We start from the raw sequence: 20,556 nt of genomic DNA on the forward strand, positions 1-20,556 counted from the left end.
GTTGGCAGACCCCCGGAGCAGGGGGCTTACAGCGATTGATCCCAGTTGTTACTCAGGCACGTGATCACGGTCCTCTTTATTTCATTAGCTGGGCAGGGGACCCGCCCAGCGCTCTGCTGATTTGCCGGGCGCTGACGCTCAGCCAGGGTTCACCCCAAGCCCGCGGCGCCCCACGCACCCACCCAACTGCAGCCCGACTCGGTCATCTCTGCAAACCACCCGGGCGACCCGGGGGCGACACGGCTGCCCGGCCACAGTGGGGACCAGACGCCCAGGGCTGCAGGTGCAAAGGCGCCAGAGCCGGGGAGGCCAAACGCGCCGACCCAGACCGCAGGGGTGTGAGCTGGGCGCCGGCTGCCGCAGCCCGGGGTGCGCATCCCTCGCCGCCCGTGGTCGCCCAACCCGCGGAGACGCGTGTGCGCCATCCGGCTCCCGGGGGCGCGGTGCAGGGCCTCGCGGCCCGGGCATCGGGATTGGACCGCTGCTTCCCCCGGGAGCCGCTGATGCAAAGGCAGGTTGGGGCGGCCGAGCCCGGCCAGCGCCCTCTAGGCAGCGGAAGTGGAGCTTGCTTTACATCCGTCCTCCCCGCCTCGCAGAGTTGGGAGAAGGAAGGCTGGGAGGTGTGGAAAAATAAAAGGAAAAGTCCTTGCACCATGTAGACCCGCGCCCCCCTACCCTGGCACCCCGGCCGGCCGGGGACCTCCCAGTCTGCGGCCATGAACGCGAGCAGCGAGGGCGAGAGCTTCCCGGGCTCGGTGCAAAGTAAGTGCTTTTCCGGGCGCAGCGCGCGCTCCGGGGCCCAGTGCGCGCTCCGGGGCCCGGGCCCAAGCACGTCTGCGACGCAGCTAGCAGGCCCGGGGCCCCGAAATCAGGGTGACGGCCCGGAGCCGGCGTCTCGGGGACCGCGGCGGGCGCGCCGTGCGGGAGGCGCCGGAGAGGGCTGCGGGGGGGGCCCAAGCCGGCGCGAGGGGGGGCCGCTCTCCAGCCTCCGGAGATCACTTGGAAGGGAATGGTGGGGGAGGGCGTGCCGTTCAGACAGTCGTCACCCCCTTGGGGCATTCCCCGCCCCCCGGCGGAGTTTGAAGGTAGATTTGGGGTAACCGCGGCAACGCCGATGGGAAAACTTCTGTCTCGGCGGCCCCAAATTCTGGAAGTCTGGGGCTCGGGGACTTTCACGAGGTCTGCCGGCTTACTGCAAAGCCTTTTCCACATTAAAGGTGGAGATCTGAATGGGGAACAGGGCCGTGGTCGTTTTGAGTTTGGGGTTCATTTTAATTTTCTTGTTGAAGACAGCCTTTTTCAAGTCCATGGTTTCGCCCGGAGCATTGTTTCCCAAAGTGTGGACCAGGGACTAAGCGCAAACCAGCCACCTGGGAGCTCGAGCGCTTACTTAAAAAAAGAAAAAAGGAAGAAAAAAAAAAAAAAAAAAAGCTCTTTGCGCCCCACCCATCAGGTGGCGGGGTGGGCTTGAGGGGAGGAGGGCGGCCTTATCCTGGGCGATTCTGATGCACCTAAAGTTTGAGAACCCGTGGCACCTAGTAAGCGCTTAGCTTGTTAGCTGTTACTGTTTACAATTTTGGAGACATTGGTTTCCAAACTTGGCTGTGTATTCCATGCATAACTTGTGAAAAGCGCAGATTTCCCTAAACCTCAGCCCGCATTCAGCCCACCACCATTATGACTCAGTATCTACGAAGTGGCGCTCAGACGTGGCCATATTTAAACAACCCCCCACCCCCGGCCCGCCCCCTTATTCTGTTGCGGAGACAGGTTTGGAGAACTTTGCAAAGATAAAGGAATTCTTTTTGTTGATGATACGCACAAATTGTGCCCATTGTTTGTTACTGGGTCTCAATACAAAGTTTCGGAGGGAATACTTTCAAATTCAAATAGGGCACCTCAGTAATAACCCCACCAGGTGACATGCTGGGGGAGGGGATCCTGTGCTGGCCTGTTACAAGCACCATCTCATTTAATCCTCATAACCATCGTATGAAGCAGAAACTTCTCCCCATTTCTTCCTGGGTATCAGTCCTATTTGATCATTAAGGAATCCCCAGCGATGCAATCACTACATCTCTTGATTCCTTGTCTTCCTCTTAGCTTGGGCACCTTAGTAGCTACAGGAAGGCAGTGTTCCAGAGGAGAAGAAAAGTGTCCATTCCTTCCATCCATTGATTTCGGTGTTTGCAAGATGGCTTATAAAACATTACCATGCTCAGCCCAGAGGATCTCTTCATAGCAAGTCAACCAAGTTGTATTTCTGCACAGAGATGTCTTATCTTGGTTGGAAGGGGGAAATTGGACGTAAAGCAAATATTTTATAAATTTTCCAAAAAAGATTATGATGCATGGATGCCAATCATATGTGTACAAAGGTAGTTCTCATACTGTGTAGACTGGGGAAAATTGGGAATAATATACAAACCTTACAGCTACTGAGAAATTATGAGGCTTGGAAAACATGGAATAATGTGTTGTCATTAAATAATTATTTTATAGAGATTTTAGTGATATAGCACAATGCTTGTGCGATAGCATGTGGGAAAAAGATTAATGTACAATGCACTAGGATCTTAAACAATTTTTAACTGAAAATGAATGGAAGAAAATATTTTGTAATGTTCATGGTACACATGGGTGGAAAAATTGTGAGTGATTGCCCTCCTTGCTTCTCCTCTTCCAAATTTTCTGTTATAAACATGAGTTTCCTTGTAATAAGGCAAAGAAATTTTTAAAAATAAAAATTAAGGTAGTCATATTAGTTAGAGACTTATTAATTGTATTTCTTTATCTAAAAAACATTTATATAGCACTTTCTAATATAGTGCCAGGACTGTGGTAAGTGCTTTGCAAATGTTAATACAGTCTTAACTCTTTGTATTATTACTATTGTGAAATAACGCCTCTGTCAGTTAGGAATGAATTTTGGTTACAAGTAACAAAACTGAACTACACTGGCCTAATGAGAAGTCTAGAATTGGTTGATTCCAGGGTTGATTCAGGAGATCCGTGAAGTAAGCTTTTGTAGAGATCTTAGCATTTATCTCATGGTTACAGTGTGGCTGCAGAAGGCCCTGGCATCACATCCGCATTCAAGGCCAGAAGAAGAGGTGGACAGTGTTAACCATGTCAGATCCCTTTTTATCATGAAAGCCACACTTTTCCCAGAAGCTCCTCCAGCGTTGTGCTGGAGGGGTTCCCAAGTATGTAGTGGACCAAGATTATTTAGACTAGTGGTTCTCATAATGGGGTAGGGGGTTGGAATAGTGGGGACATTAGTTTTCATAGTGACTGGGAAGTACAGCTACCTTTTAGTTGGGATAGGAGACGGCTGCTGGTCCTTTGACGTGTAGGGTAGCCCTGCACATTGGAGAACCTTCTCACATAAAATACCACTAGTGCCCCTGTAGGCAATGATCAGGAGCATCACTTGGGTCTGGGTACATTGCTGCTAGGGCAGAACTGGGATTCTGTTTGCAAGAAGAGGGGAGTGGAATAGATATTGGGCCAGCAACTAGCTATGTCTGCCACCATGCCTTTTTTTTTTTTTTTACCATGAATCTGGTTTGTGTTGTAATTTCAAGCTGTTTGGAATTAATCTGTGACTTCCCCTATGTCCCATGGAGTTCCAGGTGGCACAACAGTGCTGGTTGAGCTGACTCCCGACATCCACATCTGCGGCATCTGCAAGCAGCAGTTTAACAACCTGGACGCCTTTGTAGCTCACAAGCAGAGCGGCTGCCAGCTGACTGGCACGTCTGGTTCGGCGCCCAGCACAGTACAGTTTGTATCAGAGGAAACGGTGCCTGCCACCCAGACTCAGACCACCACACGAACCATCACCTCTGAGACCCAGACGATCACAGGTATGGCTGGGGGATGGGGGAGTCACTTAGAGTTGGCCTGGCTATGTCCCAAACGCCTCCACAGAACTTGTTAAAAATATAGATACTGGGCTTCCCTGGTGGCGCAGTGGTTGAGAGTCCGCCTGCCGATGCAGGGGACACGGGTTCGTGCCCCGGTCCGGGAGGATCCCACATGCCATGGAGCGGCTGCGCCCGTGAGCCATGGCCGCTGGGCCTGCGTGTCCGGAGCCTGTGCTCCACAACGGGAGAGGCCACAACAGTGAGAGGCCCGCGTATAGCAAAATATAGATAGATAGATAGATAGATAGATAGATAGATAGATAGATACTCAGGGCCAGCCCCCTAGGGTTGCTGATTCATTATTTTTAACAAGCTCCATTGGGAAGCCAGCTGCCCAGCCAGGTTTGGGAACCGCTAGGTTAAAACATTAAGTGGTAGCAGTTATAAATTGTTGTCATGTGGTAAACAAAACAAACAGACAAAAACCAGGTTTCTAAAACAAAAACCTACATACTACGAAAAAAATACTCGCAGGAAATGGTAAAAAGGAAAAGGTGGTAATTTGGGGTGGTGGGAGTATGTGTGTGATTCCTGAATTTGCATTATTTGTCTAAAGGGACAAAAAAAAACCTTTAAATGTTTTTTTTTTTAGTTTTTAAATCTATAAACAGGCGTTGATGCCTCCCCTCCCTTGTGCTACCAACCAGGAAAACAGAAAAGTTCATCCTAGTTCTTGGTTGTGTCCAAAATAAATTGCAAATGGATCTAAAATTTAAATGTGCAGCATGAAACCACAAAAGTTCTAGAGTAAAAATTATACACACAGAGACCCAAACACTTACACGCGTGCACACACACACACACACCTATACTTATACCTATATAATCTGCCTTACGGGACCAGACAGATTACTTTAAAAATAGGAAGTAAGCCATTTTTGAGATAGTTGGTAGACACACTGCTGGATCTGGTGGGGAAATGGAGAATGTATTTGTTAGCTAAAGGCATTCCAATTTTTAAATTAAAAAATATATTTATTAATACTGTGCCTGCCAAGGAAGACAGGTTGTGGGATCCCTCCCCCAAAAGAAAAAGAATCATGTGATGAGGTTGCAAATAAAGCTACCATTTTTCCAAAGGAAAAACAATGAAAAGTCTAAAGACAACTGGGGAAAGAATAGCAGCGCGTGTGTGACTAAGGCCTAATGTCCCTCATATATAAAGAACTCCTAAAAATCAATAAAAGAACCAAGCGGAAAAGTCAGCAAAGGGCAGCAGATGATATTCAAGAGCCACTAAACATAAAAGGATGCTCCATTGCCTTAGTAGTTAAAGAAATGAAAATCAAATACTGCTTTCCTTTACTTTCTGGAGATGTAAATTCATATAAACTGGGCAATTTTGTGATATCTTTCAATTTTTAAATCTTACATTAAAATCTTCCAAATTTTAAAATGTACAGAAACACGTTTACCCAGTAAGTGCACTTCTAGGTATTTATCCTATAAAACTTGATAAACAAATGTACATGGGTATTTGCTTAGCTTATATACTGTAAAGAAAATGGAACCTTTGTATGTATATGTCAAGAGGAAATTAGATGAATAAATACCAGAGATAAATAGTGAATAATAATCTAGTAATTTATTAGATGAATAAATTCAGACAGTGGAATGTGACTTAGCATTGAAAAGAGAAGCTAGATCTCTGTACAGACATAGATTCTCAAGGTAAGTGTAAAAAAGCATATATATGCATACATACATAGTATTATATTCACGGAAAGCTGCTAGAACAGGAATGAAGCGAGTAATGTTAATGAGAGAAGTAAGCTGTGCATAAGGCATTAGGGAATGGTGAGGACTGTGGTAAAGTAGAGAAAGCTGCTCTTTGGATCCAGTCAGATATTTGGGTTTTTCTGAGAAACTGAAAAATGTAAAACTTCTGAAATTTTAAAACTTTATTGGCCAAACAGAATACATCTGTGAGCCTGATTGAGCACACCAGCAGCTTCTGGCTTGTTCTCAGTGTTTTGCAAGCAGTTAGTCTGGTGCCGAGGTGTGGAGAACATCTGAAGTGGGGGTACTAACTTTAGCCCTATCAGTTGTACATTGGTGTGGAGTCTGAATTTTTCAGCAACAAGCAAAGTTTTGTGGTTGTTTCCTTAATGCCTCCAAAATAATGTTTCTGCTGAATTCCTTAAGCATTGAAATATAATTGATCACCTCACAAACTTTGATAAGATTACCTTGAGGTCTTCCCACTTTCTCCCAAATTTATTTTAATTCTCATTTTAAAGGAAGTCACCAAGAAAATGTTAAAACTGAAAACCACCTTAGAGATGAGCCTGGTACAACCTTCTCATTTTACAGCTGGACAAAGTAATGCTGCAAGTGGGGATGAGGCACGGCCAAGGTCCCATCACAGGTTCAAGACGGTCCTGGGACTTAAGTGCTTTGGCCCTTAACCTCATGGTCTTCTCCCTAAAGACTCTGTGTTGGGTTCCCTGTCCTCAAACACAAACTCCCAGTAACCCCACACACTGGGTGTAAAGCCTGGGACACAAGGCCCCAGCGTGAGGAGACCTCAAGGCCTACACTTTATTGGTGGCCATTGCATGTTTCTGGTTCCGAGCCTTTGCTTATGCTGTTTCCTCTGCCTAAAATACCTTTCCTGCCTGGCTGACACCAACTCAACCTCAAAACTTTAAGGTTCATGACGGACTGCCCACAGAGGATCAGGCTTCATCTCAGGACATTCCCCTCCCCTCTGAATTGCAATAGCCTTGCTGATGTCCTTTCTGTTTTCCAAATGTGCCACATTTCCTCAAGCCTGGGAGCCTTTGTATGTGTTGTTCCCTCTGCCTGGAACTGACTCAGTTCTTATGCGTGTGTCAGAGCTGGGCTTAAAGGCATTTCCTCAAAGAGCCCCTCTTTGACAACACACGTGCATGCGCACGGTTCTCCCAGACCAGGTCAAGTCCCAGTACTTAAATGATTATTTGCAGAACAAACTTCAAGGTCTGTCCCATTGCTGAACCTTAAGCACCATGAAGTCAGGAGCTGCACCCCTCGTGTTCACCGTGGATCCCCCGGCACCATAGTCTAGGCACTTATTCTTTGTGGAGTGAATGCACAGTTGCCCCAATCTCACATCCATCAGTGAAGCTGACCCCACACCAAATAACTGCCCCTTCTCTTTTTTTTTTTTTTTTTTTTTTTTTGCGGTACGCGGGCCTCTCACTGTTGTGGCCTCTCCCGTTGCAGAGCACAGGCTCCAGACGCGCAGGCTTAGCGGCCATGGCTCACGGGCCCAGCCGCTCCGCGGTACGTGGGATCTTCCCGGACCAGGGCACGAGCCCGTGTCCCCTGCATCGGCAGGCGGACTCTCAACCACTGCGCCACCAGGGAAGCCCAACTGCCCCTTCTTTTGTCCTAGTTCTCTGCTCAGGGATGTTCACCCTCCTCTTAGCATTTCCACTACCCTGCCGCCATTCACTCTGGCCATGCCTCAGTTTTGCCAACTGCCCTCTACACTCAGGCCAGGCCTGGAGCCCTCTTTGTGCCCAGCTCATGGTGGTACCTACTGCACAGAGTTGACAGGAGCTCCAAGCTCCAGAGGCGGACTGCTGGACATTTATCCCAGTCTGCCATCCTGGCCTGTGGACAAGTCGCTTACTCTGCTTAATATTCCTCATCTGTAGAAAGGGGTTATAATGGTACTTAATACTATTAGGTAGTAGAATTAGTTTCCTAATACCTAATGTCATTGGGTTATTGTGAGGACTCTGCAATAATCCACATAAAGGACCTGGGACAGTCATCTCAATAAACAACCGCTTTTATTAATGCAGAGATTAACGCATGGGATGAGATTTGCAGGATGCCGGGTCTCTGCCTGATCCAGCTGCTCTCCCTGATTGCGCCTGCATTTCTGCCACAAAACAAGCAGAATCTTGCTTTTTTTCCCTTTCTTTAACACTATTTAGTTTGGTTTTCTGGGCCCAACTTCCCCCAGGTTTGGGCTTCAATGTTGCGCTAGCCGCAGTTTCCAGACCTACCTGTGAACCAGGATCCCCGGGGAGCTTGTTAAAGATACTGGTGCCTGGGCTGCACCTCTGAACCCGAATCGCCGAGGCTTAGGCATCTGCATTTTTAACAAGCTCCTGGGGGATTCTGGGCCTCGACCCAGTTGGAGAGTCGCTCACTGCCCAAAGCCACAGTCTGACCCCTCACCCTGGCAGATTCCTCCAGATACCCACACCCAGTTACTGTCCAGGGCAGTTTGTCCTTCTTCAGTCCTTGATTAAACCAAACCCTTCCTCACTCAGCTCATATGTCTTGTCTCAGCCCAATAGTAGTTGGATGTAAAGTAAAATTTATTCTCTGTCTGCTAGCTTTGAAAGTTGCCTACTGTTTGGCAGTTAATTTAAGAACTTTTCTATAAAAGCAGTAAAATTAGATATTGATGCTGGCAAAAAAAATAAAAATAAAATAACATCCTACATGCATTTTCTAAGTTTACGGCTTAAAATCATGGGGCTTTGGAGTCAGGTCCCCAAGTTTGGTCTTGGCTGCACAGGGCCTTAGGAGCTGTGTGACCGATGCAAGTTATAATAGCTCTTGGTGTCTCATTTTTAAAGTGGGGACAAGAATAAATAGAAAGGCCACAGAATTTGGTAGTGAAGAGTCTAAGGTCCTGAGCCAGACTGCTTGGGTTCAAATCCCAGCTACATCACTTGCTAACCAGGTAACCTTGGGCAGGTGACAGGGTTTCAGTGTCTTCGTTTCCCCAGCTGTAAAATGGAAGTAATGATGGTTCTCACCTCAGAGGGTCTTAGCTGGGCTGCCATGGGCACCTACATGGAAGACACTTAGAGCTGTCAAGGTTAGCTCTCATTACTTACCGAATCAGGGGCTGTGAAAATTAAATGAAACAGCACACGGAAAATTTTGCACAGGGCCTGGCTCATGGCAAGCCCCCAGCCAATATGAGTTGAATTATCACTGGACCTAGAATGATCTTTCCCACCTCTTCTGCTTAATTCCCACTTTTTAGGTCCCAGGTTAAAAGTCACCTCCACCTAGAAGCTAGCTATGATTTCTCCCTCCCCCCCCACCCCCTCACCCCTAAGGTTAGGTTCTTCACTGCTTCCTCACCTAGCACGTATCACAGTTGCAATTAATTTGTTATTTCGTAACAAGCAGTCTTTAGCCAGAAAAGTGAATTCAGGTGCTCCTGGGGATCAGGCAGTGGCAGCAAATGCAACAGCAGATCCACTGTGACGGAGAGTGGGCTGGCCTTTGGACAATAAGCGGAGGAGGAGGAAAGCAGCCCCTGAGAGCCAGGAAGCAGCATCAGCTGGGCCTTGGTGTTGCTGGGAGCTGGGCTGACTCTGCTGGTGGGCCGTGCTGTTCTCCTGTTGAACGCAAACAGGTTCACAGAATGTCTGCATGAGACAGGGCCACTCTGATTGTGGTGGGACAGGATGAAAACAAAACCCCTCTGTCATCATACCTGAGCCACAGAATACCAGACATCCCCTCCTCCCCCACTGATCTGAGTGACACTGCTGCTTTACCTATCACAGCTTTAGCCTTCTCTGCTTCTCGGTAATGGTTGCTAAGATATCAAATCATAGACTTGTCCCCACTTCCTGACAGCCTCCAATGCAGGCTTCCTTGAACTGCCCCCCCAAAATCATCTAACATGAGCCCCAAACCTCTAATACTCTTTAAGTCCTTTCTAGCACCCTCTTACTGAGACCCTCCACGGCTCCCGTGGTATGAGGTTTCCTTCATTATAATGACTAATCAACCTATCCAACTACAGGTGTGTCCTTGGTGGTCTTTGGCCAGAGGTCATTGACCTAGGGAAGACCCAGCCCACCTTGTTGATTTTGAAAGCCTTAAAAAAAAATTCTGAAGGCTCAGTTTGGCCTGTGGGCCCCCAACTAGTAGTTTAATATCTAGTTTACTAGACTGTAAATCTCCCTGGAGCAGGAACTAATCAGTCTTGTTTTCCTGCCACCCAGCACCAGGCCTGGCCCATCCTAGGCACTCAATCAAACAGTTACCAAGCGAATGCAGGAAAGGGCAGCTATAAGGATTAACTTCATTCATGTGCAGGAAGTTCATGGCGGGCGCCTGCTCCATCATCAGGGCCCAGTGAGGGCAGCTCTGGGACTGTCGTGTGCCAGATGCTGGAGCCGAGATAATGGAGATGCTTCCCTCGGAGAATTCCAAGCTCATCAGGGAGGGGAGGAGAATTTAGTTGTAAGACATACAAACCCAGCCATCTGTGACAAGTACAGCCTTGTGCAGGGAGTTCATGGAGTAGATTGGTCCCAACGGGGAAAGCCAAGGGAAGAAATGATGAGTGAGATCAAATGTATAATAGGCCTTGAAAATCTCACCTGCCTTGGGGAAGAAGATGGGGGGCGGGGGGGCGGGGATTTCCTCCTGGTGGTCTGGAGGTGGAGAAGCTGATCTTGCTTCTGAAGGCGAGATCTGATAACAGTGGCAGGAGATGACACAGGGAGTATGGGGTAGCAGCCGTGCTTTGATCTGGTCTTTATTGTGAAGAAGCTGGGGAGCCATTGAAGGTTGCCGAGCGTGGGAGTGATTTAGTAAGGCAAACGATGTAATGATTTGCCGGGAGAATCTGGCAATAATAATAGCTAATTCTCATGTACTGCTCATTATGTGCCATGTACTTTTTTTTAAAATTTATTTATTTTTATATTTAGCCACGTTGGGTCTTCATTGCTGCGCACGGGCTTTCTCTAGTTGCAACGAACGGGGGCTACTCTTTGTTGCGGTGCACAGGCTTCTCATCGTGGTGGGTTCTCTTGTTGCCGAGCACGGTCTCTAGGCTCGTGGGCTTCAGTAGTTGTGGCTCGCAGGCTCTAGAGCACAGGCTCAGTAGTTGTGGCCCACAGGCTTCGTTGCTCTGCAGCATGTGGGAACTTCCCGGACCAGGGCTTCAACCTCTGTCCCCTGCATTGGCAGGCGGATCCTTAACCACTGCGCCACCAGGGAAGCCCCGGCCATGTACTTTTTAAGTACTCTATATGAAGTAGTTTTTCACGACTTAAATTGTTATGAATTTAAATTTAACATTTCCTTTTAAAAATTAAATTTTCACAACATAAATTAGGTACTAAGAATTATTATCCCCATTTTACCCATAATGAACTGAAGCACAGAGGAATTAAATAACTTGACCAAGGTGACAGAGCCAGAAAGGGGCAGAACGGGGCCTGAAAGCCAGGCTACCTGGCCGAGGAGTCTGCACTTGACTGCACCCCATCACCCCTTAGTAGAGTCCTCATTGCAGTGTTTCTCAAAAGAACCACATGGAGCTTTGGTGAAAAATGCAGACACCCAGCCCCCTCCCTTAAGCGTACCATCTGGGTGGGTCTGAGCAGGGTCCTGGGAATCTGGACCAGCCAGTGAGGGCTTGGGTCAGTTCAGGTGCTTTCAGTTGCTCTTAACAGCACTAAACTACAAGAGGGCTGGATTGTAAAACATTCCTTATCTCAGGACAAGAACGGCAGGGCAGACCCGGGGTCTTTGCATCTTCTTGCTGTCCTCGGCAGTAGTCCTCCTCATGGCCACAAGGTGGCTGCTGCTGCTGCTGGTTTCAGCCTCAAGTCTTCACTCAGCCCTGCCCATGGATGGGGAAAGGGGCGGCTTCCCTTTACCAGAGAGGAAATGCTTCTCCAGAAATTCTAGATCCCGTTGGCCAAGATGCCCCATTCCACTGTCTTGGAAGAAGCTAGGCCAGCAAGGGACAAGGAGGAGGGGCTTGGCAGTGGAATCCAATCCCAAGGCCCCTCTGGACAGCCACACTCCTGCCACTACCTTGTTAGAATAGTCTAGAGCAGGAGTTCTCAAAGCTGTTATGCAGAAGAATTACATGGAAAACTTGTTAAAAATCAGCTATAAATATACCCAGACTATACCTAGATCTCAGCATCAGAATCTTTGGTACATGATCAATTTTGAGAAGCACTGGACCAGGAGGAGAAAGACAAGAAAGGATGGAAATCTTTCAGTGGCAGTGTCAGGCACATGGGTGCTGCTTTTTTCAGAATGAAAGTCCACGTCAAGCCACATATCTTCGCCCCAATTCCTAATTCCAGGGCAAGGGGGTCTGATTGGTCCAGCTTTTGTGCAGGTGTCTGCTTCCAGACCATTCAGCTGCGGCAGAGAGAGGGCGTGAGGGTCACCCTTGGGACGGGGGACAGATAGGCTGATGTGCTGGGGCAGGTGTGGACCACATTCGGGAAAACCCTTTGGAAGAACATGAGACTTTTCCTTACAGAGAGAGGTGGATTTTTCTCCCAGCAGGTGAATTCTGAGTTTGCATTTGAATCAAGACCCTTAAGTGTGAGTCCTAAGCATGGCCTATATTGGAAGAAACAGGAACAAACAAACGATAGATTTGACGATATGACAATGAAGCAATTTCCTTAATCTGTAAAGATCGGGTCTTCCCCGGTGATGCAGTGGATAAGAATCTGCCTGCCAATGCAGGGGACACGGGTTTGATCCCTGGTCCAGGAAGATCCCACGTGCCGCGGAGCGACTAAGCCGGGTGCCACAACTACTGAGCCTGTGCTCTAGAGCCCGAGAGCCACAACTACTGAGCCTGCACACCACAACTACTGAGCCTGCCCTCCAGAGCCCACGTGCTGCAATTACTGAGCCCACGAGCTACAACTACTGAAGCCTGCATACCTAGAGCCTGTGCTCCGCAACAAGAGAAGCCACCACAATGAGAAGCCCGCACACCACAACAAAGAGTAGCCCCCGCTCACCGCAACTAGAGGAAGCCCGCGCGCAGCAGTGAAGACCCAACGCAGCCATAAATAAATAAGTAAATAAATAAACAAATCTTTAAAGATCATTTACAAGTCAATGAGAAAAACGTAAAAATTCAATAGAAAAAGAAAGAGCTAACAGCAAGAATAAGCAGTTCATAAAGAAGGTATATGGGGCTTCCCTGGTGGCGCAGTGGTTGGGAGTCCGCCTGCTGATGCAGGGGATGTGGGTTCGTGCCCCGGTTCGGGAGGATCCCGCATGCCACGGAGCGGCTGGGCCCGTGAGCCATGGCCGCTGAGCCTGCGCGTCCGGAGCCTGTGCTCCGCAATGGGAGAGGCCACAACAGTGAAAGGCCTGCGTACCGCAAAAAAAAAAAAAAAAAGATGGTATATGAATGAATAAAATATGGTGGAAAAGAGATTCATCTTCACCAATTATTAATGAAACGCAAATTAAACTAAAATGATCTCATTTTGTCCTGTCAAATAGTCTGTGTGATAGCCAAGGTGAAGGGGAGAATGTACATTGATTTAGATTTTCTGGAAGGATCTCATAATTATGAATCACCAAGCAATAAAATGACCATTCCATTTTGACCCGGTTCTTCAGCTTACAGGAAGGTATCCAGAGAAACTAGAGATAAGTTAAAATTTTTGGATAGGTATTATTTATAAAGGTAAACACCTAGAAACCAACTCATTGTCCAAAAAGGGGGAATGGTCAATTTAACTGTGACAACCAACATGATGGCATATTATGTAGCCATAAGAAATTGTGTTTTGGGTGAATGAAAACGTGGCAGAATGCTTTCACATAGCAAAATTGTTTAATAAAATTGCTTAATTGTTTAATAAAAAAGAAAAGAATACAAAACGATTTAAGCCACGACCCCAGTTTTACACTTTTAAAATCTATATACAAAGGCTACGTTAGCCATTTGGTCCATCATTAATTCAACCAATGTTCTCTGAGCCCCTGCACTGCCAGCGTCTGTGTGAGGTTCTGGGAAACAGTGATGGAGAGAAACAGGTATTGTCCTCACCTGGCTCATCCAACCAAAGGAAGAGAGGATGGTCATTAAATACTTTCCCAAATAACTATTTAATTACAGTAGAGATAAGTAGTTTGGGGAAAAAGTACAGTATTTAATGAGCATATCACAAGGGAGTATACTGCCATATGGGGACAGCACTGGGCAGGTTTTCTTTTCTTCTCTACACTTTTCTGTACTCCCTAGATTTTCTACAATTGGTGTTTACTTTTGTTTTGAAAAAATAATACATTTTTAATTTTAAAAAAGAAAAGGTTTTAAAAAGTGGAGTTTTTAAGTCGGAGAAGCGAGAAGCAAAGTGGCTTCAGAGACATGAAACCTTCAGCTATTTGAAGAACAGTTTTGTGGGAGGAGCTACAGTTGGCCCATGTGAGCCCAGCGGGTCTAAGACCCCAGTGGGTCCTAACCACAGAGAGAGATTTTGGTTCCCTGTGACATTCTTACTTTTTAAACAACAACATGAGTGAATAACTGAACACCCAAGGTGCTCCTGCTACAGACCGGGACTGCGTATAACAAACCGCGCATTTCAGATGCACACCTGGGCACACAGGCAAGCCAGGGAGATCCCCGGCGGCAAAAACAAAACCAAAGGCAGGCGTGAGGCTGTGAGCTGCTGGGGGTTGTTGGGGGAGGGCTGGGGGGGGCTGATCTCACTAAGCACTGGGCTTGATTATAAGAGCCATTGAGAACATTCTTCCCTGGGGATAGGTCATGCCTCTGCTGGAAGCAGTTCCCCCCTCAGCAGATCTGGGTGCTTGGGGTTGTCCCTGCTGCCTTCACTTCTGCTGGACACTCAAATTCCCCAAGGCCACTGGCACTATTTATGCCAAATCTGAAGACAGACAAGGGACCCCCCCCCACCAAATGACCCCTGCATTTGGGTACCTGACTCCCTATGCTTCCTGCCACCTCCCCCAAGACACCAAAAGCACAGGCAACAAAGGCAAAAATGGACACGTGCATCTAAGGAAACAACCAGCAGAATGTAAAGGCAACCTACTGGATGGGAGAATATATTTGCAAACCATATATCTGAGAAGGGGTTACTATCCAGAATACTCTCGTGTTTCCCCTTTGCTGTGACTCACCACGAAAGGGATGCTAAGGCTTACGGTGGAGGGGCAGGTGGACAGTTAGGGGACGAAGCCCCATCAATCTCCCTGGAGGGCGGGAATTCCAGGCTCAGGATCATTCAGGACCCAGCACTTACCTCCCAGGAGGGTTACGGACTTCACAGCTGAGCTGAGCCACAGGGAGGGCCTGGCCACTGTCACAACCCCTCCCCACCCCAGCGTCTTCCAGCCTTTTTTGTTCAAAAAGTGGTAGAGCAGAAAGTTGGGAAGTCATGGTAGCGTGAACAGCCATCCTAGTTTTATTTAGCACTGAAGGTCCTGTATCCCGGGGAACCCTCAGTCCCAGGCAAACGAAGGCAGTTGGTCTCCCTGAGTCTTGATCATTCCTGTTGAGAGTTTGGTGTCCAGTTCTGCTCAAGTGTAGTAACTAACATTTATTAAGACTCAGCTGTGGACATATCCTGCGCTACTGATGCTCTCATGAAACTTTGCGATAACCTTATGAAGTGGGCACAGTGATTATCCCCACTTACAGGCGAGGAAACTGAGGCTCAAAGAAGTCACGTGACTGGCCTGAGGTCCCACACCTAGGAAGTAGCTGAACCTAGACTTTTATCCGTTCAAAGATACATTGTAACATCTGAAATGGGGGTGCACCTTGGAATCAATGAGATCGCTGCCAGCCAAGAGGCAGTCACCAAAAAGTTGTCTTTGCGCGCTGGTAAACAACCTTGACTGCACTGTCATTGATCACTTTTTTTGTCACTTTGGCAGAGTTGTGTGCATTTTTTGGCGCTACATTTGTTGTGTTTAATTGCTGTTTGAAATGTCTTCTGCGATATTGCAGGATGATTCAAATAGAAGATGAAAAGTAACCGTGCCCAGAAATATCTGGAAACAGTAGCAGGGGGTCAATTTGATATTAATGAAGCAAATATTTATTGTTGGAGGAAAAACTGTAGTTTTTGCAAAGCAACAACCAAGAAAGATGGAGTCCCTCAGTTAGACAAAGCTGGGTTAAGGTTTGCTGCTGAGATGCGTGGAAAAGGATCCCTTACACCATTGGTTCTCAGACTTGAGCATCTATCAGAATCACGTGGGCAGCTTGTTAGAACAGATTGCTGGGTCCACCTGAGAGTTTCTCATTCAGTAGGTGGGGGTGGGGCCCGAGAATTGCTTTTGTAGCAAGTTCCTAGGTAAGTCCAGTGCTGCTGGCTGGGGACAATGCTTTGAGAGCCAAGCAGAGCAGAGGAAGCGGAGCAATAGCTAATCCTGCAGAGTAGATGAAACATCTCAACAAGAGGCAGGTGTGGTTGGTTAATGCATCAAAGAGACTTGGTATGAAGATGGAACATCAGTTTGTCAGACTCTTTCGGCCAGCTTTAAACAAAAGCCACTTCCCCTGACATATTTCAATTGAGGAAAATGGAAACCATGATTTTGCTCAAATACCAAATGCTGATAGAACCCAGCTATTCTTTGACATGCATTGGAATGAAGTTGTCATTGCCAGAGGTGCCCAAGGAGTACAGGTCAGGAACCTGAGTTTCCTATCAAGTATCCAAAGAAATCTAAAAGAATTCATTCAATGAATACTATAAAATGTCTAAGGAATATCTATACATATATAAATACCTAAGGAATATGAAAACATTGCATTATAATGTGTTGAATAGGCAACTTTTAAAAATTTATTGTGTACAAAATAATGCTGCATCGTACAGTCTGTAACATTTTAGATTCAAAGAAAGATGATGTTTGTTTTAAGAGAAACTGTAACTAACACCTCAAACCTGTGGAGGGAGTATTACTGCTTCAGGCAAAGCCAAAATAGGGAGTAATGTCAGGCCCATGTTGATTTAAAGAAGAGTACTCTGTAAGTACAATGGCAGAAACGTCAAAGGTGGTGCCTCAGTGACTGAAGTTTGGAAACAGAATATGACATTGGCTCTCAAAGCCATCATTAGGGCCTCTCAGCCTGACAAGTTCATCTAATGAACAAGCCCCCATGGTTGTATTTACTCCTATTTGAAGCCAAATCTCCATGTGACAATTATATGTAATAAAGGAAGAAAGAAAATACATATTCCCAAACCATAAATTTAATTAACAAAGTAGTCAAAAAAATTATAATTGAAAAAAAGAAAAAAGAAATTTGAGACTGCCTATTTTACCTGTTATAATGACAAGTTTAAAGACAAAGATGATAAAGATGTTTGGTCTCCTTTTTATTCTTTTTTCCTCAAAATTTCAGTAAGAATACAAGGTTGGTTTGTTTGTTTTAGGAGTACTTGTGTTAAAAAGTATTTATGTTTAGAGAGTATTTGTAGTTTTGCCCAGAATTCCTTCAATCAGTTCCTTTCCAGTTGTTTGTTAGGATTTTGTGATAAAGCTTATGAAAGTAACTAATGCTTTTGGCTGAAGTTAACAGAAAACCTACCTGGTAAATGGTAGGGACATTTCTTTTTTATTTAGTAAGTCTAGATTTGAATGGTTTTCAGGGCTCTGGCTTAACATCTGGTTTTCTTGCTCTCCCTTTATGGTTACAGAATGGCTGCCACAGATCCAGACATCACATCCTCACTCCAGCATGTCCAAAGACAGAAAGTGGGGCAACTAGGGCAGCAAGAATGAGCTTTCCTCAACTACCTCTCTTTCTGCCCCCACCTTTTCTTCAAGTCAGGGAGAAAATCTTTTCCCAAAGCCCTGCAGCAGATGTTCTCTAGTGTCTCATGGGCTAGAACGGGGTCACATGATCACTCCTAAGCAGCAAGGGAGACTGGGAAAGCAATCTTAACATGTTCATTCTCTACAAAGGAAGGTGGGCAAAGGGAATATCTATTGGGTATTCATATTATGAAAATTAATAATCATCATATCTTTTAGTTTCAGCTCCAGAATTTGTTTTTGAACATGGCTATCAAACATATCTGCCCACGGAAAGCAATGAAAACCAGACAGCCACTGTCATCTCTCTCCCTGCCAAGTCACGAGCCAAAAAGCCCACGGCCCCAACTGCTCAGAAGAGGCTTAACTGTTGCTATCCAGGTAAAGGCAGCATCTTGTCCTACTTTTGTAGAGAATGTGACATTTAACAGGTCCAGGACTCAAACTCGTGAATTCCTGACAACTGGACGTAGATGTGCTCCAAACTGCTTGGCTTAAAAAAATCAACCCACAGCATTTACATCATCACATACGACCTGTCTCTCACTGTCTCTGGTCACCATGCACTGGGCTCTAAGACTTTAATAGCCATGGGCCTTTCTTTGAATGGGACTAGTGAAAATTTCAGATTACTGTGAATTTTTCTTTCTGTGCTGTAACTTAGGAAGACATCCAGAAAAATTATTCCTTCCTTACTTTAAAAAAAAAAAACAAAACCTTTAGGGGGCTTCCCTCGTGGTGCAGTGGTTGAGAGTCTGCCTGCCGATGCAGGGGACACGGGCTCGTGCCCCGGTCCGGGAGGATCCCATATGCCGCGGAGCAGCCGGGCCCGTGAGCCATGGCCGCTGAGCCTGCATGTCCGGAGCCTGTGCTCCGCAGCGGGAGAGGCCGCAGCGGTGAGGGGCCCGCGTACCGAAAAAAAAAAAAAAAGATTTTACCAATTGTCTCACTAATGTCCTCTGTATCAAAAGAAAAACTGGTCCAGGATCCAGTTCATAATCACACATTGCATTTAGTTTTCATGTGTCTTTAGTTTCCTTTAATCCTAAGCTTTTGTCTTTCATGACCTTGACAGTTTTGCAAAGCACGGGCCAGTTATTTCATATTGAATAAAATGTTCGTCACTCTGGGTTTGTCTGATGTTTCCTTATGATCAGATTTAGGTGAAGCAATTTGAGCAGGAAGCACAGATGAGATATTATGTACTTGGTACCTGGTATCAGGAGCACACTGATACCTGTTGGTCCCGTTACTGTGGGATTAACTTTCATCACTTGGTTAAGGAAGTTTCTGCCAGGCTTCTCCATTCTAAAGTGACTGTGTTTCCCTCTGTCATTGATTTTTCCTTGCCTTCTTAAGGTTGCCAATTCAAGACTGCCTATGGCATGAAGGATATGGAGCGTCATTTAAAAATCCACACGGGTAAGTGGTTCACACACATCCCTTCTCTGTGCTGGGAGCTGGGGATCCAGACAAGTCAGACACATGATATGTTGCAGAACCTCACTGGTCATCATGGGAATACAAACACAAATGAAATAAAAACGAGATGCTGTTTCTACACATGATTTTGGCAGAAAATGTTTAGAGCAATAAAATCCAGTGCTGGAACAGATACGAGAAAACTTAGAAGTGGAAATTTGAACCGGTACAGACATTTTGGAAATTGATCTGCCAGAATTAATTAAAATTTAAATGCACATATTCTTCTCATTTGGAGGAGATGATCCTGTAAGTAAGTGTGTGTGTGTGTGTGTGTGTGGTGTGTGTAATGACTGGTAAACAGACGAAGAAGGGGGAGAATAGTGACTTTTCATTCATGTATCTTTACACTGCATCATTGGATACCTGAGTGTGTTTTGCAATTTTGAAAGGGGAATTTAATAAATACTTTTTTTAAAGGAGAGAAAAGGATTGCATGGAAAAAGAAAACTGTGATTGTTTCTGGTAATTTTAATTTTCTCTAATGTATTATTTTTATGTCTCCCAGACCTTCTGCATGGAGAAGGAATTGCTTTTAGACTATTTTTCATGAAGTATTAGATGCTCATAATTCAGATGATACAGTCATATATAAATTCAGTGAGTGTCAATGTGTATAAGGGAGGGACACTGAAATTTGGCATGGGCATCCCTAATTGCCCAAATTCTGCTACTTAGCTTCAGATAAAATATCCGTGAGATAAAATAAAGAAGATAAAATATCCAGCAGTTATCTCTGATATTCCTTGGCCACGGCCAACAATTGCCTTGTTGCACTGGGATCACCATCATTTCTAATCAGCCTCACAGCGTCATGTCATTTGGATTTCTTCTAGTTATCAGAACCTGAAGTTACTAAGTTTTAGGTGTTGGGAAGCATTCTCAATGGAACAAGCGATGAATCTCTCCTGGTGGGTGCCCTGTGTTGAAGTTCCAACAGTCACACGTAGCATATTCATCATTGTAAGAGTAAAGTGCTGTCATTATGCATGATAATTGGGGAAGCATTATAAAAATATAAGTGAGGACAGCAACCTGGAGTCCATCGCTGCAAATCTTCAGGAAGCATCCTCTACTCACAGTTAGCCAAGCTTGGGTTTGTAGGATGATTTCTGCATAACTGCAGCATCTCTGTCAACATCTTCAAGTCAGAAGTTACCTTACCTTAGTTACTTTCGGAGAAGAGGTCATGGCCAGGAGCAACAAGAGTGGGGCTCTTTACCAGCAGAGCTGGCCAAAAACCATCCAGCTCCACCGACATCCGGCATCTGCTCGGTGTTGCACGTACACAGGATGGCGCCCCCAGAAGCTGTTTAGCAGCTGACAGTAATGAGAAATTATTGTTCCTGGATTTTTTAATTTGACTGTGACTATTATTATTTTTAATAATAAAATTACAATCTTTAATATACTTCTAGATGTATTCTTAAATCCCAGATATTTGTTCTATGAGGATAGTGATCAACTTTGGCTGACAATTGATTTTAGCACTTAGGTATTTAGGATTTGGCCAAAATACATGTTTGATATGTAAAGAGTGAAAATCCTGACTCACAGCCCACATCCTTCTTATCTGACACAT

The 20,556-nt window shown here is 45.9% G+C and overlaps 1 protein-coding gene across 4 annotated transcripts in view; it reads left to right on the plus strand.

Moving 5' to 3' along the window:
* Nucleotides 1–563: 563 nt before the first annotated feature.
* Nucleotides 564–20,556, plus strand: part of ZFP64 (ZFP64 zinc finger protein) — a 69,964-nt gene continuing 49,971 nt past the window's right edge. Inside the window, exons 1-4 of one of the 4 annotated variants that reach the window (XM_082600585.1) lie at nt 564–762; nt 3,630–3,869; nt 17,712–17,873; nt 18,852–18,914. In XM_082600585.1, coding sequence (XP_082456711.1) covers nt 717–762; nt 3,630–3,869; nt 17,712–17,873; nt 18,852–18,914 — 511 coding nt within the window. In that variant the 5' untranslated portion in view covers nt 564–716. Of the gene's footprint in view, nt 763–2,107; nt 2,379–3,629; nt 3,870–17,711; nt 17,874–18,851; nt 18,915–20,556 lie in introns of those variants that run through there. The other 3 variants (XM_082600582.1, XM_082600583.1, XM_082600584.1) reach the window with 3 other exon arrangements.

Source organism: Mesoplodon mirus, assembly GCF_964341445.2.
Source record: "Mesoplodon mirus genome assembly, chromosome: 15".
Taxonomy (NCBI): Eukaryota; Metazoa; Chordata; class Mammalia; order Artiodactyla; family Ziphiidae; genus Mesoplodon; species Mesoplodon mirus.